Source organism: Epinephelus moara, chromosome 11 (assembly GCF_006386435.1).
Source record: "Epinephelus moara isolate mb chromosome 11, YSFRI_EMoa_1.0, whole genome shotgun sequence".
Classification (NCBI taxonomy): Eukaryota; Metazoa; Chordata; class Actinopteri; order Perciformes; family Serranidae; genus Epinephelus; species Epinephelus moara.
In genome coordinates, this window is record NC_065516.1 from 22,179,154 (window position 1) to 22,198,445 (window position 19,292).

At 39.5% G+C, this 19,292-nt stretch overlaps 1 protein-coding gene across 1 annotated transcript; it reads right to left on the reverse strand.

The window, feature by feature from the left end:
* Positions 1–1,251: 1,251 nt before the first annotated feature.
* Positions 1,252–18,076, reverse strand: LOC126397457 (palmitoyltransferase ZDHHC20-B-like). Its single transcript, XM_050056281.1, has 13 exons — positions 17,737–18,076; positions 14,325–14,351; positions 13,869–13,963; positions 13,653–13,773; positions 13,485–13,554; positions 13,304–13,336; positions 11,734–11,854; positions 10,761–10,893; positions 8,375–8,501; positions 8,098–8,187; positions 7,859–7,971; positions 7,708–7,755; positions 1,252–5,152 (listed from the first exon to the last, which is right to left on the reverse strand). Exons 1-12 carry the CDS (start codon positions 17,852–17,854, stop codon positions 7,712–7,714), a joined length of 1,092 nt encoding a protein of 363 aa, XP_049912238.1. The 5' UTR covers positions 17,855–18,076; the 3' UTR covers positions 1,252–5,152; positions 7,708–7,711.
* Between the last annotated feature and the right edge of the window lie 1,216 nt (positions 18,077–19,292).

The window sequence follows — 19,292 nt, forward strand, 5'->3', positions numbered from 1 at the left end:
AGTGATGAACATAGGGGGGATCAAAATAAAATAAATAAATAAAATAAGAATCAACCAGCCACCCTCCTCCCCTTCATAAGTAAAGAACAGTCCTTAAAGTGCGGTGAGGTTTGTGGGCTGTGAACGGCTCGTTTCTCCTCTGACACGTCACATACCTGTGTTCGGCTGGCTCGGCTGTTGAGGTACTTCTGGACAGTCATGACGCCAAGAAGAGGATATTATTGGAGCCGACTTCTCCGTCGCCGGTAATGTTAAGCCGATGGCCGCCGTAATTGTCAGGAATACATTACTGTCTGTGTCTGTGACCCCCGTTCAACCCACAATCGGTGGGATTCGCCTTTCATTTCTACTGCTGGTTGAAATCTGTAGGCTGCTCGCACAGCATGTCGAATGATTCAAGCCTATTTTGTTCGCTCAAAACTATTTTTCGCCACACTGCCGCCATTTTACTCTGCGCGTCACGGCACGCTGTTTGATTGTGTTATCAAAACACGCCGCTATTATTTGGCCTTGCTTTTAACTTATTCCAACGAATACCGAATGTGTGTTTTTTTGCAATATTCGGCCGAATATATTCGGTTACCGAATATTCGGTGCATCCCTAGCCTATGGCATTTTACATTGTATAAATTAGCCCGCAGCTAGCAGACTTTTCCTCTACTCATATAAAACCAGAGACAACAGCAACATTTAACAAAGGCAACGGGACAAAATTTGGTTCCATTACAACTCACAAGGTTCACCGACAAAACAACTGTCTTATACTAAACATGTTTTCCAAACAAATACAACATGCTAACATTATTAGCACAAGCCTATGGCATTTAACATTGTATAAATTAGCCTAGCAACGAGCAGAGATTTCCTCTACTCGTATGAAGCCAGGATAAATCACACATGACTTAAAATGCTATTTTAGTGGAGGCTTTATTGTCTTCACAATTTATCTGTGAAATTAAAGTAAATAAAAGCTTTGTTTCCACTGAGAGAAATGGTTTCAGTTTATCAGACCTCTGTAGCTCGCACCTCAAAAAGCTACATTAGCCGCTGTTAGCATTAGCATGGCAGTCAGGTTGCATTATGGCTATTGTAGTAGCTAGAGTTTCACAAGGAAGAATGTGAGTATAAAAAAATAAATATATATCTATATATATATATGACTCTGACACACTGATGTTCAGCATCATAAGCCTGATAATGTTACAGGAATGCATTAGTTTTAAATTCATCAAAAGACCGCTGACAGCAAAGTTAGACGGGAGGTTTAAAAAAACATTTATTGTTATTTTCACGTTAATTGTGTAGAGGCATGTACTTCATTCACAAAATAGGAACAGTAAAATTAATCAGACAAGAAAAATATATATGTAGTCTTTTTCTTACATTATCAATATATATATACACACATTGTAAAATAGGACATTGTAACAAAAAGAAACCAAAGTGTAGCAATAAGCAAGTTATGATAGGCTACATCTGCAGTGTGAATACAGATGCAAAATGTTTATACAGTCTTTAAAAAAATTAAATGAAATTAGACTCAAATTTTTTAAATCCTTTCTGTTTTCACAGCAGTTTTTATGGCTTCATTTATAAAGTTGAGACAGACCAGAGTAAAGCTTATTTAAAGGAACACTTCACCCCCCAAATGACCATTTGTATGTCAGTTACTCTCCCCGTGTTACACTGAATTCATATAGAAAACTTTGTTTTTCTCGCATGCCTCTTTGGTGAACGAAGAATCCAAAAACAGGCAATGGGGGTTGGTGTTAAACAACAGCAAAACTGTATTAAAACATCTGTTTACAACCTCTCAAACAACTTGTGCAGTTCAATCCAGGTTTTATTCATTCGGTCGTGTGCTCGGTACTTCCAAAACACATGTATTTTCACTAAAATATTACGAACACATCTGCGTAAAAAGTCTAGTAGCTTGCCCGAGCTGTTTATGCAAGGTGTTTTGAACATTAACATTTTCGTTAAAATGCATATGTTTGGAAGTACTGAGCATACAACTTGATAAATGAGACTTGGATTATGCTTGAGCGGTGTTAAGAGTTTGTGAACAGATGTTTTGATATAGTTTTGCTGTTGTTAAACGTGGACCCCTTTGACATCAATTCATCAAGAACTTTCTCTGTTTTTGGATTCTTCGTTCGTCATAGAGGAAAGAGAGAAAAGCCAGGTTTTCCTCATGAATTCAACGTAACTTGTGTGATTAAATGAAATACAAATGATCATTTTGGGGGTGAAGTATTCCTTTAAAACATGACGCACCTAGCAATAATTGAAAAAACCCCACAGTCTGTTTTAACACCATCACCATAATCCCCGTTATCATGGTAAAACACTTTTTTTTTTTTTTAATTACACAAGTTAGGCGCCATGCTTTTGAGCATTAGTCAGATGTTATGTATGTACACAGACATGTAAAAATCTCATGGCTGCACAGAAGCATTTCTCCCAAGACAACAATATTACAAAAGAACACTCAATTAAGCATTACAAAATACACACGCGCACTTTAGTCTCTAGGCCAAAAGCCCGGAGAGAGAATATAGGCAATTTGTAAAACGACAAGACGACAGGTCCAATGTTTCAGTCAGTGGCTGTAAGTGATGAGGGGAACGAACCAGGCTCCTTAAAGATGACAAAGAAATATTTTTGTCTTTTTTTCATGGTTTTTTTTTTAACTAAATGTTTAAAGTGTGAGGTTTAAAAAAGATCTACACATGATCAGAACCTTGGCTTGGATCGTGATCTCTGACCGTAATTTAATCTGCTAAAGATTAAACCACAGTGTGATTCTGATACTCAGCCACCATGAACAAATGTCCTCCAATCACTGCTTTCTAAAGAGTACTTATAAATACACTCGGGCTCAAAAGATCAAACATGATTGGAAGGACAAAACGTAAACATAAAGTCCAAAGAGCGGGCTGTTTTTAACGCTCCCATCATTTGATCAGATCCCCCCCACTATCCCGTCTGTGGTACAATCAGCACAATGATTACCGAGAAACACACCGTACGACACCACTAGCTCACTCAGCACGATAGAAACAGCTGTAAACTTTTACATCACCAGAGTCGGGTGGGATCTAGTTAGTAGGAGGCTCTTCCAGCGACAGTCAGGGATGTGATCAGACAGACACGGGTTACGACAGACATCATTTGCTGGGTCTCCCTCCGATGTGAGTCGGAAGGTTGCATAATAAATAACAAAATTCCTTGGTAAAAGAACTTAATCCTGAACAGCTGTTATTTGGTTATACTGACGAAACTGTCCAGTTTTTAACAGATATGCATGTGTGTGTCCTGAAATCTAATTAAGATACAGATTTTGTTCGACCCTCTGAGTCACTGTCACATCCCAGGTGTTCAACACTGACACAATAAAACAGTTTAACACAAACTGAGGCTCCTTTAACAGTTCGAGGTCACAACACTGAGCTGACTCCCAGGTACATACAGAGTATACGAAGTGAGAAGAAGCTGTAGTCGACACCTGTTTCACATAAGATCAGGTGGGTTCAATTCACTTTCATTCCAAATGAAATCCTAGATGAGTTGTTACAGGAAAAAAATGCATATTATTTGCATGTTGTGAGAAGATTTAATTCTGAAGAAGGCTGCACCTGCAAATTAGACTGAAAGTGAATTGAGCCCTGAGCCACATGTTGATAAAGTTCAGAAAGACCTCCATCTGAATGAGGGCAGATAACAGGAGCTGTGTCGCCACCTGCCGGCCAGCACTGGTATTGCAAGGACATCATGACCCGCTACGGGCAGGAGGGACAGACAAACCTTGTAGAAAATATTGCGCCACACAGATTGGTTAATAGAATTTGGTCATGATGATATTGGCCAGTGAGGTTTAGATAAAGCTAGGATGCTGTAAACACTTCAGGTTCAGAGGTCAGAGCTCCTGACAGGTCAGCCCTTATTTGGCAATGAGTGTTGGTGTCTTAGTAAAGGCTGAGCTATAGAAAAAACAGGCGGTAGACATTGCAGGCTGCGAATCACCGGTCAGCATACTTACATATGACTCTAAAAAGAACAGGAAGTGACGGACGCTGCACATTGTTTGAAACGCATCTCCCAGATCAGACTGTTCGTTAGTAAGCAGCAACACAGGTTGGCCACGAAAACACATCAAGCCGATTCTTTTAGTTGTTAGTAGACTGCCACTTCAACTGTTACACACATTCACACACAAACAATATGCCATAAATCACATGATCATCCAACATCCATTATACCTGGGATGCTTTTAGGATATGATTTAAGAAAAAAAAAAAAAAAGCAGCACGTTGTTTGATGGACATTGATAATCTACAAAGTGCAAATGTGCCACCTTGTGCTCTGATATCCAAGTCGCCATCCAAAACCCGGCAACAGTCTTCCCTGTTGTGCACTGGGTCCAGTCCGCTGAACCGTGCAGAAGAGTCCTCTGTGAGATAGTCCAGGTTTTTGGTGGGAAACATCCATCTCAAGTTGCGGATCACAGATGCGCTCCAACATTATGAGTTAAAAATAAATGACAAAAAAAACCTATCACGCAGGTAAACTGATCCATCTCCTCGGGATGTACTGCCTTCCTAAAAACATAAATGTTCAAACAAATACTTCTCCAGCTTGTCCCCAACTCTTCACTGCAGCTTTGCGACTATAAAATGAGTCCAAGTGCACCCAGGAAGCTTTTGGCACCAAAAAGTTCTCTCATTAAACACCAAAAGTAGCTCATATTCCTTCCAGGATTCTTGATTTTTTTTTTTCATCAGCGATAAATGCTCCACTTGTGAGAAAAACAAAACAGCACGAGGAAATATGTATACAGCTGAATGTATGAGTGTTAGCATGTGTGTGTGTGTGTGTGTGTGTGTGTGAGAGGAGGAACAAGCTTGTATCACATGTCCTGTGGGGGCAGGTGTGAGATTTGCTTCTGACACTGCATGCCAAGACGCCAGTGCCATAGATGCATTACTGTGCTGTGATGGGCCAAAAAAAAAAAAAAAAAAAAAAAAGCATTTCCATAGTTACTGTGAATGGGTCTGTGGGGATGGGGTTGCGCTGGGAGACTGTTGCCACGGTGACAAACATAACTGTTGCGTTGCTTAAGGCATCGTATTAGATGACTGAGGAGTTTCTCCTGTGGAAGAGAAGAAACAAAAATGATTAGATACATGACTGTTGATTACACTTAATATTTACATAACTGTGCCACTGCATGAGAGGGCAGGACTGTTCTATGTTCTGTGGCTCTGATTGGTTGATTTATTGATTGATGGTTGTTCCACCAATCGTGCAGCTAAGGTGATGCCACACTGCACAGCTCTGTTAACTGTCAATTAAGGGAGTGTTTGCAGCAGGCAGAGGAAAATAACCTTGGCTAGTTCGGCTTTGGGACTTTGGTTAATGGATTTGTTGATGCGTAGTCTGTTGTGTGCTTACAAAAGAAGTATAGGGCATGCAGTAGCTTCGTGGTTAGACCAGGTGTCCCATATACAAAAGGGAATGTCATGCTGCAGGGGCCATGGATTCGAGTCAAACCTGTGGCCCTTTGCTGCATGTCATCCCGTCTCTCTCTCCCCCTTTCACGCTGAATACTGTCCTATCAATTAAAGAAAAACCCCCCCAAAAATTATCGAAAAAAATGTAAGTATTTAAAAGGTATACTATGCAGGAATTTGGTAAAAAAACATTACATAGACTCACTTCAGTTAATTACTCTAATCGCTATGACTGCACAAAGCTACAGTCACGCACAGTGTGGGCACAGAGCTGTGCAGGTGTTGTGGCCTTGTATTGTCCTGATGCTCTGCTGTTCCTTTGCATGGCTTCTCTTCTATCTTGACAGTTTCTAATTGCTGTCGTTGAGGCTGTCTTTATGTCCTTATGCTGTCTTTGTCCTGTGAATTTTATCCTTTTATTGGTTTCAAAACATCCTGCCAAAGGACTGCAGTTGGAAATCAGCCAGCTGGCTAACACGCTGATTAATGTGCGTTGTCCTTAGACATAAAATAAATGAAATTAAATGGTGTGTGTGTAACCTTAACGGGGTTGTAAGCGAAATTCAGAGTGCATTAGTTATCTCAACAAGGCTCTAAACATGACAACAACACAGAGAAGGAGTGTGACTTCATTCTCTGCACAGGACATCATTACTGCAATATATCTTTGCATAGCAAACAGTGGATTACTGTTACATTAATGCTCTGAATGTTGCAGACAGAACCTTTAATTTGGAGTTAAATATCATAACTTTGTTAATTAATGTTATCACCCACCCATTTCCTTGTCATGCTAGGCCAAAGAGCCATGATAGATCAATTCAATGTTATATATAACTTGGATTATGGTAGCTACAGTCGACCACTTCTTTGTTATATTTTCATCACTTCGGCTGCAAAGTTCATTTTGTTACAAAGGGATACAATGATGCTGATTCTTCCTTGCACACCTTAAATATATGTCAACTATAAAGAAAGAGTGCCAAGGTGGCTGTCGGTATCAGACACTTAAATTTAATGGTTTAAAAACTTTAAGGTAATTTCTGGTCAAATTTAAGACAGATTAAAAATCATCTTGCTCTTATTCAAGCACTGCAGGTGAATATAAATATGTGCTCCTGTTCAGAGGAAGATTTAATGTAGGAATAAGGTTATTAGAGTAAGTTAGGTTAATCTACATAAAGTAAAAAGGCAGTATTAGGTTCAGAGGTAGGTTTAACGATTTGTAACATCAGACATGTAGACTTTGACATGAATTATTTTGACAAAAAGAAATTACAAGACAGATAAATTACATTAACCCTTTGAAACCTGGAGTAACATCACTTTTCTTGTGCTGCTTTCAGACGCCTTTCGCAAGTATTTAAACCTATGAACCTTGAGCACACTGGGGCGATTTCTTTCAAAGGTCAATGAAGGAAATGTCTCACAAGTTGAAAAAAAAAAAAAAAAAAAAAACTCAGGAAAATGAAAAAAGCTTGGAAAAAAATATACATATATACATATATACATTATATATAAAACACACACACNAAGCTTGGAAAAAAATATACATATATACATATATACATTATATATATATACACACACACATATATATATATATATATATATTTATAATCTTTATTAATACATATTTTAAATTATGGTACAGAATTATTTGAATTTTAAAGCATTTCTTCCAGGTCATTTCCTTGTTTGTTTGTTTGTTTTTAACTTTCTTTTTCTTATAATTTTTTTAAAATTCATTTTTACTACTTTTCTTGTTTGTTTATTTATTTATTAATTTCTTCCAAATTTTTTGGGGTCATTTCTTCTTTCATTGCTCACTGCCTTCTTCTCATGTTTTTGTAAGAAATCAAGCCAATTTGCTCAGGTTTCAAAGGGTTAAATAAAGATAAAATGTTTGTGGAAATTAACCTCACAAATTCAAATTTAAGACTATTTAATGACTTTTAAGGCCTAATGTTTATGAAACTGAGTTTAAGGACTTTTTAGGACCTGCAGACACCCTGAGTTCAAATGGAAAAGACCAAAGTGTGTGAATCAAGTCCTCGACAAATAACTAATCAGACACCCTGCAGCAATTCAACTTCCCACATCAGTATAGAAAATAACCTTGGGATATTTTTCAGCAGTGACATATGCAAACAAAAAGTCAGACTGTACCCAGACTGACTAAACACAAATTTACCTGGTTAGGACTCGCTCTCCAGGGAGATTGTAATAGTTTCACTTTCAGCTGTGAAGCCAAACAGAAAACGTGTTACAGTGACAGATACCAGACGGTGAGCTGTTCATGTTAATTCTGCTGGTGAAACATTACCAACCCTGGTAGAGCTCACCTGATTTGAGGGTGTTATTAGCCTGATGGTCTCCGATGTTGTTGGCATGCTGGTCGTTGCTCAGGAGGCGATCCTGCGACTCGCTGACGGGGCTCACAGGGACATCAGCAGCACTGGAAACATGCCCAACACATAAAAAAGCAAAATGAGCCGGGCATCCACAACTCATTCAAAAACATAAATCCTTTTCAGAGCCATGTGTCAAATGATATATCTTTTATTACACTGTGATTGATCACCTTTTACTGGGCTCAGGCTGCAGGGTCACCGTGGCCTGCTCTACATCAGCGTTGACCAGCCGTGTAGGGAACGTCAGACCATCTCCCTGACTGTTGTGAACAAGCAGGACAGGAGAAAGTCAAGATTAGCAGTCTGCCTGCAGGGCAACAAACTGCAGTTGCAAAACATCTGTCAGACACATTTTTAAATACTTCAACCACAGAATAAATGCTTAGCTTGAATCCAGTATAAGCGCTACAAGAGCCTCTTTATCATGTCTACATTTGTCTCCTTTACCTGGTGAAGACGGGCAGCAGCCAGTACTTCTTCTGGTCTCCAAAGACCTGAGCGATATTCTTCCGGAAACCCAGAGAGAAGCCGTTCTTATCAGAGCCCGTCCTAAAGACTGGTGCTCTAAAAGCCTCTGCAGCGAGGGAGCAACATGGAGAGAGAAGCAAGGACAGAGAACACCCAAGGTCATCAAGCAACCGACAGATTAAATTTCAATTGATGAGAAGAAAAGGAGTGGACTGAAGAGAACAATCTGTGTGTGTGTGTGTGTGTGTGTGTGAAGTGGTTATCACTTTCATATCTTGAAATTCATTTTCTTTAACGTTACACAGCCCCTCCAGGATGTTGCGACTGCAGCAGTAAATGCAAATTCAACCAGTCCCTGTGAATTCTGCGCAACACTGAATTTTTGTCCAATTACTGCATCTTTTCCGCAAATTTGACCAATCATCGTAGTTTCCCATGAGATTCGGCAATCACAGGAGTCCCCCGCACAACATCACCAAACTGACTGGCAATTCCCTGATGTTTGCACAAAAGCAAACAACACTGATTGACAAACACTTTCCAACTGCAAAACACACTCGGAGACTGACTGAAACATGTGGACAACAGACAAGACAGATCACCATGACACAGGCTGCTGCATCTTGATCTTTTGCACGTGTGAAAAGAGTGAACCCTGAGTTACATTAAATATGCATGCCTCATGGTAAGAGCTGTAAGAGCCACGTGAGCATGTTTTTATATTTAGTAAAAAATGCCTGTGTTGATATGACATATCATACAGGTTCTGATGATATTTACACAACCGTTTCTGTATATTTAGAGTAGTGTTTGACAGTGGATTATACCAAAGTTATGTTTATATTAACTTGACTTACGTGTTAGAATACAGGCACAAGTTATTTACGCCAGGTGTGGTGCCATAAGGCAGTTTAGTGCTCACGACAAAAGGAGAGTGTGGACAACTTGCTGTGTAAACACGACATGAAGTTTGCTTTGGTTTGGATCGTGTCATGCACTGTTGACGTGTAATAACGGGCAATACGTGAGAATATATAGAAACAGGACATTAAGTCGGTAGTAGATTGGAGGAGATGTAATTTTCGAAGGACTTGGCCTGCTGTTTTGTTTCCTTTTTTGTATTCTCAATAAACCTTGTTCAACTTTTTCCCTGCCTTATGTGAGCACTGTGGATCTGCAGTGAAGGAACAGAAACACAAGTCAAAACCGCGACGCCTCACAAACTAAGTGTCTTAGGAACTTTGATATGTTGACACAGCCACTATAGTAAGGATAAATCACAAACTCTTGCCTTGTCTTGCCTTTGATTTTTAATGAATTATACAAAAAAATCAACTATTTCTTTCTATTCTCACTTGCTTCTCAGGGCTCCAGACTAAGTAGGAGCATTGTAGACCGGAACTGAAAATTTTAGGACCACAAGCAGAAAATTTTTAGGCACACCTTAAATGGTCCTGCAACGCAGTTATTCACATTTTTGACAATTTTAGCTGTATCATAAACTACATGTAGTCTAGTGTATATTAACATTAGACTGTTTTAATTATTGAAGTATTTAGCATCACAGAGACTTGTGGTCAGTGGGATGTGAGGATTCTTAAAATAACACCTGTACATATGTGAAGCCCTGTCTATATCTGACTGATCTTTATTGAACGCTGTGGTCTTGGGTTTTTTTTTCCCTTTAGAAAATATTAACCTTATAGTCAGACACAATTTACCTAGCCTCTGTAACTGAGGGGACAGGTCGAACTGATATGATGCTGATCTACATGAGAATTCATGTAAAATGGAGGTTGAACCATGAACAGAAATTACAGCTCACCTGTAAAGAATTTTAAGAAATGAATCTATCATAATTTAAACAATTGGAGACTAAGAACAAACTGATGTATGAGTCCTGTCCTTATTTACATACATGTCTGTTATTGAGCGTGTGTAGCCTGTTATATAGAGATGTATTGATACATTTTTGTTTAGTCACAAAAAGGCTATACAGGGATTTATGTCTGTCAGCTGCTTGCGGTCTCGCCCTTGCAGACTTAACGTGATGACAGTAAATACGTCACACTACGTGCAACTGAAGTCCATGAGGGCTCAGTCTGCAAGTCCAGAGGGTGGTCGCAGTCAGGAGCCCTGCTTCTGCAGTTTTCATTGCAAAAAAAACCTGCCTAACACTGCAACAAGCATCACATTTCTTTAGAAATGCCACATTGAAATCAGGCAATTCAGGCTGCAACAATCCCAAAAAACCCTGCAAGATCTTGGAGGGGCTGAAGACAAATTTACATCATTGTAGAAAACCTCTTGTGTTTTTGACCTGTTTAAATGACAGAGACATTTACTGAATGTGTGTGTTTGTTACCTATAGTGGACCTGTTCTTCCCCACGAGCCACAGGTGGTAGCTGAAGAGGGATAGAATACTGATGCAGAACATGGCCGCCACAAAAAAGAGAAACAAGACATGGAATTTGGCGTGAGTGTCTGGCAGCTCATTCTGGGGAAGAGACGGGACAAAAGGAGAGCGAGACACAAATCAGTAACAAATTCGCATCGAGGATATTTATGGAAAGAAAGACAGAAAGAAGAAGAGAGAGAACGTTAAAAAAAGGGGAGAAAAAAGCAGAGTAATAAAGAGAAACAAAAACGGCTGTCATGTGAACCACGTCACTGCACGCACATCACGACAAAAACCATGGCAACGATGGTGAGGCACTGCAACACTAAAGGCTTTGGAGGACAGCTGGGGTTACCTTTGGGCAGTTCTCTGCCGATTTCCTCCGGCAAAGCTTTAGTACAAACAGAAACAAGACTTGTTAGCAACACCAGGAGAGAACAGGTGGGAGGGGAGGAAGCACTTAGAGATCAGCGGGCAACACATGTCAAGGCCAAGTCGGGTGAATGGGGGAAAAAATGAAAGAAAGAGTGGGTGAGTGTACAAAGTGTGCCCAGAAAGGAGAGAACAAAGGGATGAAAGAGGAAGAGATGGGGAGAAACTGAAGTGCAAAAAAAGAAAGGAGGTGTTTGCGCCTGCATGAGTGGTGTGACTGATGGTTCTGATAGTGGAGAGGGAGACAGCAAAGAGAGAGATCAGAGAACAATGACCCAGTGTGCGAGAACTGGGGATAACAGACGGGGATACAGAGAGGGGGTCGGAGGGCGAAGGGTGAGAGAGGACAGAGAGAAAAGAAAAAAAACCACAGAGGAGCGGTACAGCTCAGCACCATGCACAACCAACCCAGAGGATGCTCATCCAGGCTCTGACATGCAGCTGAATCTGCATCCTCTGTAGCATCACACACACACACATTCACATTCAGGGCGCGTCGTTACTCACTGTCCAAAACTTTATGAAATATTGCAGCACGGTGGCTGCAATGAATAAACAGTACACCAGCGAGTAAGCCAGGAAGAGGATGAAAAACTTGTAGTTGGAGAATCCCACACAGTTGTTCACCCTGGAGACACACAAACACGGAGAGGTCAGGTTTGACATCACTTTCTTTGAGTGGAGATCTTATCTACCTGAACTTTGAGGGCTTTGTGTTGCTCTTAAGGTTACACCAGGGCGGTAGTTTGCTTTCTTTAGCACAAAGAGCTCTGCTGCTTCTTGTATTTGGTTAATCAAGGCTTGAGAATAAGATCCATGTGGATAATTAAGTTGTTTTTGAGCAGTTTTGAGCATGTTGAGCTAAAATAAAGTGAGTATTTGTAACATTAACTATTAGGTCTTTAAAACGAGTAGGGAACGAATGAAAAAAAGCCATCAGATCTGACTCCTTATACTCGTTAACCTGCATGAAGCAAGTGAAAAACACTTGTAATACACATAAGACTGTACAAGAATAGCAGACGTAGCCACTGTGACGTCACCAATTGGTTTATGGACCTAAGTTTTCACTAGGGCTACAACTATTGATCATTTGCCTCATTAACTAATCTATTATTTTCATGATTAATCATTTAGGCTTTAAAATGAATAAAAAATAGTTAAAAATGCTAATAGCAGTGTCTGGTGTGTCACGTTGGATGTCAAGGACAGGCCGGAGAACAGGTAAACAGTAGAGAGGAGCATGGAGGCCAGTGAAACATCATGGTGGTTGCTTCTTTCTATATATCTCTTACTTAGTCTCTCTTGAGGGACGTTTGAGCGCTGCTTGGGCTAAGACAGACAGTATTGTGTTGGCTCGTCATTGCATCTCGCCAGTAAAGGAGCTAAAATTAGCGTGTTCACCCAGGTGTTGTGTTCGCATCACTGCCGATTGGAGACGGAGGTGATAAATATCCATGTCGACTGCAGTCATTCGACGCGGGTGTGAATGCCAATTAAAACCTTTCCCATTATATTAAAAAGACAGATGTTAGCAGGTGTTAGCGGGGTTTTTGTGCAGTGGGAAAGGGGCTAAAGAAAAGCAGCCAATTCTCACATTTAAGAAGCTGGAATGAGCTGATGTTTGACATTTTTGCTTGATAAGTAACCGAAAAACAAATAATCGATTATCAAAATAGTTAGCGATTTTTTTCCTTTCAATTGACTAACCAGATTTGAAAGTTAGCCATCGAGACCAAAACTGTTTTTTGTATCAGGCTGTGAACATGTTTATTGCTGCTGTAAAGCTGGGCATTTTAACGTGGGTCTATGAGGACTTGCCATTCAAGGAAACACAGTTTTTGGCAATTCCGCATTGGCTATATTTTTCAGACCTGGAGGTTGCTGCTTGGTAACACCATACGTTTTGCCCAGGAAAAGTAAAAACGAAAGGGATTAACATTCAATAGCTTGATGGGTCTGTTGCATTAATGCTTGGCATGAAGTGTCATCCAAACTCAGAGGGGTACAAGTAGGAATAACATGTGAGATGTCATCAATATACAGTATATCTATTTGTTGAGCAGGTCTTACATACCAGGGACAATGGTGGTCCATCTTCAGCACACACCTGCCACACCCAGCAAGAGAGCAAAAGAAAAGAAAGGACAGATTTAAAAACACAAGAAAAGACCGACATAAAAGCATCAGAGATGAGAGAAAGTGAAAAATATTGTGGTTGAATCAAAGCTTGTGTTCAATAAATACTGTTTTCTTACATGTCACAGGCGGAGCAGTGATGACAGCGGTCTGGCTTGATAACTTGACAGCGGTCACAGTAACGGATTGCTGCATCGTGTCAACACAACATCTTGTTATTGAACAGCTCCGACACAGAGTTGCAAGCACACATTCACATTTAGACGCACACACAGACACAGACGTACCTCCGGCTCCTGTGCGGGTATACAGAGGCAGACTGGTTGCGGCTCTCCACAGGATCTCTTGCTGGGACTCTGGTCTCTCTTCCTTCTCATAGCGCTCCTTCTCAGCCTTGGGCAGGCAGAACTGGAGTGAGAGAAGCAGTTTTTTTTTATATGTCAGCAGGGGATTAAAGACACGCAGACAGAGTAGGCTTGTTTTGGAGAGCTGAGTTATTGTACCTCTTTGGAGGGGTTGGCAGGCTGAGTGAAGATGGTTTTCCAGTAAGACCATACAAACATGATGAAAGAGAGGTGGAAGAAGATCAAGTAGACAACTGCAGGGGAAGATTAAACAAAACATCACCGGTCAAATATCATACACCGACAGTGAACACAAGCATTACCATTAAGGAGCTGATATAAGGAACTGCTGCTGTCACTTTGGATACATCACTGTACATCTACATATTAAATTAATGAGAGAGGAATGCTGAACGAGGAGCTCAGCACCAACATCAGCACTTTGAGAGATCACGTTTTCTGTGCCAGCCTTCTCTTTTTTAGCTAAGTGTACAGAGCATATTTCACTGGACGTCAGAGAGATTATCCCAATACAGGGCAAAGTGGCTTAGTCCTGTAAACTTACATTCACAATGTGATACACAAAAATGACTGTGATTCACCCAAAACACTTACTCTGCTCTCCTATACTGGGGATGGTGACTGTGAGGGGAAAAACAGAGAACAAAAATGTTAGATAAGGAAGACCTTAACAGTGACAATTATACAGTAACATTAAAATCAGTGGTGATACATCTGATTGTAGGCTTCAGAAATGCTTTACTACGTAACCCCAAAAATTAAACATGGATATCATGTTAGTAGTAGGGTGGCATGGTGGCGCTGTGATTAGCATTGTCACCTCACAGCAAAAATCCTGGTTCTAACTCGGGGAGCACTTCTGTGTTGAGTTTGCATGTTCTCCCTGTGTCAGCGTGGGTTTTCTCCAGGTACTCCAGCTTCCTCCCACAGTCCAAAGACATGCAGGTTAATTGGTGACTCTAAACTGTCCGTAGGTGTGAATGTGAGCGTGAATGGTTGTCTGTCACTGTAGCCCTTTTTAAACAGGAATTGTTCAAATTTGCAGGAAAGCCCAATCAGTCTTCGTTCAGCATTGGCAGTATAAAAACAAAATCGGGGAGTGCAGCAAAATGGCCCGCCTACCTAATTTTGTTTATACAGAATGCGCCTTTTTCGGGCCAATGGGGGGCGTGAGCAAGTTACAAAACATGTAGCTCAGCGTGTGACGTGACCAGTGACGTGGGAGGGAAGCTGCGGCTGGTCAGTCCTTCTGCGATTCTCTCATAAGTCGGCCCATCCTTCACCGTCCCTGTCTTCTGACGGTTAATGGCCTCTTTGTTTGCGAGGGCAAGGAGGGCGTGCAATTCCTTGTCTCCCCAGTTGCTCATCTTTACAGTGTCTGTCAGGTTTGTGTTTCCCTCTTGCTCGCTAATTCCTACTATCAACTGTTTCCTGTTTATCCACCGCCAGTGGGTCACACGTGTGGCGTCATCAACAGCTCCTCCCACAAGTCTTCAACAGCCCCTCTAGTTGCGGAAGGCCACCTCGGTCTGTTTATACTAAAAGGGTTCCGCCAATATGTCTACCCTGCGAGGCAGAAAATTGGGCACCTCGGATCAACTCGCCAATACGGCTCTGCGTGTCTAAACGCTTGCAGCTTGCCGGCAAAATAGCCCAACATTCGCTGAAAATCTGGCAGTGTAAAAGGGGCTAGTCCCAAAAGGTGATATTTTAATCAACAAAGGAATCATCTTATGCGCACAAGTAAAAAAAAAGGAGGAGCTCCATATTTCTTCGACGTACAATAACAATAATATTTTTAATTCAGAAAAACAAGGTGAAAACTTTCCTTGGAATTCTGAGATAATAATGTCGTCAAAAAAACATAACTTTTTTTTTCAGTGAATGCATAATGCTTTCATATCTCTTGGTGCTGAAGTATTGTGTCAAACCATCTGATTTATATCACATAAATATAATGGATGCATATAATGTCATGTAAATAACCAGGTGCCTCTTAAGTCAATAATATTTCTTTCCGTTCTCGCTCTGTCTCCGTCTCCCAATGCCATCCAGTTGCCTTTTCACTGTCCATTACGTGTAACTGCTCTTTTTGTACGCTTCTGTACAATTATGGCTCCAGACTCTGGGTGCGTTCCAAATTTGCAAACTTTTTCTTTTTACTTTTAGTACACATTGCAGCTGCCATTAAAAAGTATGTACTGTTGCATGCAGTATGCACAAAATTGGGACGTCCTCATAACCTTAAGCACTGAAATTTGACCCTCTTGCTTTCATATCTGTTAACTTTGAGATAAATCAAACACCACTCACGAGTTCTCCAGAGACGGAGATCAACTTGAACTTTGCAATGTGTGTAGTTTAACTTCAAAGTTATAACTGCATAGATTGTAGGTTCTAACATATTATATTTGCGACAGTGAAATTACAAGTGCAGTTCCCTGTCATTGTTATTTTTATAGTTATGTCCTGTTGTTGTGTGTGATATTTCTGGTTATTATCTTCACCTAAACCATCAATACTTCTATTATTACTGTTTGACTGGTCATCAGTTACTTGAATGTGCTGTCATCTGTCATTGCAGGCTCAGGCGATGTGACATATCGTCCACTGTGCAGGAGATTGTGGGTCAGATTAGCCAAAAAAAGCATGCTGGCTTGCATACTGCAAAATCCGACTGGATGTAGAAGAACATCCTGGTATTTCTGGCATATTGCCTTTGACATACTATGGATTGGGACATACTAAATCTTTTCCTGGCACATAATAGGGATATATATATATAATATGGTAGTGTGGATATTGGAAGGCACAGTCTGTCTTCACTTCCCAACACTCGTATTTTGAGTGTAATTTGATTGCAGAAAAACAAAGTCAATGATGAATTTGACTCTTAAAGTTACTGTTATGATTATTATTTTAAACTGTCGATACCTATCGCATTGATACCGTTAGTGTGAACTCCTTTGGCAACGTAATCATGTAGTGAAAATCTGATATCATTACAGCCCTATCTACATTCTTCCTCAAGTGGACAATGCAGTCTCGCCACAAGCTGCATTCACACAACCTTATCTGACCACTTACACATCTTGTCGTCCATCTTGTGATGAGACTGATCTCTCAACTAGTGTTTTCTCAGTCAATATTGGACTTTCAGTTTCAAATTTTGGGCCAATGTGGTACAGAAAAAGTCCATCAAGTGAGAAAAATGGGAAGTGGAACATCAGAAATGGACAAACCCCAAAGTAACGTTCATTATTAATGTTCTGGTCATTTTCCTTCCTTGGGAAAACACTGGATAGTTTTAACTTCTCAGCTAAATATCCTTTAATTAAAACAATCTGCTAAAGATTAATCACAGCTCCTAACTGTGAAGCACGCCCTGGACAAATAAGCTGTAGGGTGGGGATGGAGCACATATATGGACTCAAGTTAAGCCACATTCAAACCCTGACATCAGATCTTATCCAGTGGAGGTTTCTGTGATCGTAAAATGAAAAAGTTTGGGAAGTTAAATCAATCAAAGTCAATTTAAGGATTAATGCTGCCCCATTTTCTCTCATCTTAATACCCAAACTCTCAGGGCTAAATCAACACATCCCCCGTGCCAACTAATTACTGGTAGTCTGGGGAAGTATGCATCTGGTCCGCCGGCCAAATACCGTTTAGTTGGCGTTTTAATTCTCCATCCAGACTCCATTCAGCTCGACACAAAACAACACACAGGCAGCGATATTAACACCACGGAAGTTTCTCTGTGTCCAAACCACGTTCCCCGTTAAAATAAGGCGACGTAAAGCGGTGGCAGCGAGCAGATAATTAGCTGTATCTACATTTGGACAGGCTCGCCAACACCATTGTTGAGCTGCAGTCCATTTACTTCCTCCTGGCCAGCAGCAGCAGCAGCAGCAGCAGCTGTGTGTTTGTGTGGACAGCTCAGTGGAAACACCGGCGGTTTAACGGCTGTAACGAGGCACCGGACGGCGGCAGGACGACTACTTACATATACAAAGCTCCACCACGTAGGCGTAATACGACCAGCAGACGACCAGGGCGATAAAAATCACAGGTATCCATGCTAAGCCCCGTTGACAGCATCTCAGTACGTGTGTGGGCGCCATCTTTCTCCCTCTACTGGGGAAAAGGGAGTGTCGATGTGTGACGTCACCGGAGCAAAATGAGCCTAGAGGTCAGAAAATATTTTTTGGGGGAGAATTAATTAAAGACAGAAATTAAGCCTGGTCATTACACTCTTCATGCCAAAATAGACTCTCAAATACATGTAATGAGCATTTATGACATATTCTATATTGTGGTGTGTGTATTTTATTGTGCCTTCCATGTTTATACTGTATTTAGTGCATATAGTGTGGTTGTATGATGTTTTAAACTACATATTTTTTAATAACATTTTAGGTCTACATGTAAAAGACCAACTAGGGACAAGAGCTGAAAATTAGCAATAGCTATAAACTCAACACATCCGTCCCATACTCTGTATTGGAACTATGTTGCATCAGCCCTTTCAAACAAAATAAAATAAAATAAGTAAATAAATTAAATTAAATTAGATTAAATTAAATTAAATTAAATTAAATTAAATTAAATTAAATAAGTAAATAAAATAAAATAAACTTTTTTTTTTTTACATTTCCGTTTATATAATTTTATTGTGCCTTTGTGTAACATTTATCAAAAAAAAGGGAAGTTATGTATTTGTAACAATAAAGTTTTTACAAAAAATAGTCTGAAAAAAATCATGATTTGGATCCCTTTTTTCAAATCATGATTTGAAAAAAGGGATCCATTTCCACCACCACTGCTTTTTTATTTACAAAAAAAAAGAAAAAGAAAGAAAAAATAGAAATAGCTCATTTTATAAACAAGGGCAATTGAAAGTGCTTTTACAGAGCAATAAAATATAAAACATAGGAAAGGATACAGATTTACGATAAAATAGCAAAGAGGAAAAAAGATATAAAAGGTGAAATTAATTACTAAATGATTTACAATTTTAAAAAAAGAGTTTTCTTTTTTCCATTTATATAATTTAATTGCACCTTTGTATAACATTTATTTTAAAAAATGGGAAAATTATATATATATATATATTTTAACAATATTGTAAGTTTTGACAAAAAAATTGTCTGGAAAAAAAAATCATGATTTGAAAAAAAAAGGATCTTTTTTCCCACCACCACTGCTTTTTTATTCACCAAAAATAAATAAATAAATATATTTATAATAATGATGATAATAAATAAATACATATATTTATAATCATGATAATAAAAATAAAGTTTTGACAAAGATAGGGATCTTTTTCCACCAACACTGCTTTTTTACTCACCATAAATAAATAAATAAATAATTATATAATGATAATAACCATAAAGTTTTGACAAAAATGGTCTTGAAAAAAAATCAGGATTAAAAAAAAGGATCTTTTCCACCACCTCTGCTTTTTTATTCACCAAAAATAAATAAATAAATACATTTATTTATAATAATGATAATAACAATAAAGTTTTGTCAAAAAATGGTCTGGAAAAAAAAGTT

What these genes read in the sequence shown, in the direction of transcription:
- LOC126397457 (XM_050056281.1), bottom strand. Translation starts at nt 17,854, where the DNA reads ATGGCGCCCACACACGTACTGAGATGCTGTCAACGGGGCTTAGCATGG. An exon ending in TACCCGCACAGGAGCCGGAG is followed by an intron (nt 13,555 to 13,652) that starts GTACGTCTGTGT and finishes GACACGATGCAG; the next exon opens with CAATCCGTTACTGTGACCGC. An exon ending in GAAGAACAGGTCCACTATAG is followed by an intron (nt 8,502 to 10,760) that starts GTAACAAACACA and finishes CCCTCGCTGCAG; the next exon opens with AGGCTTTTAGAGCACCAGTC.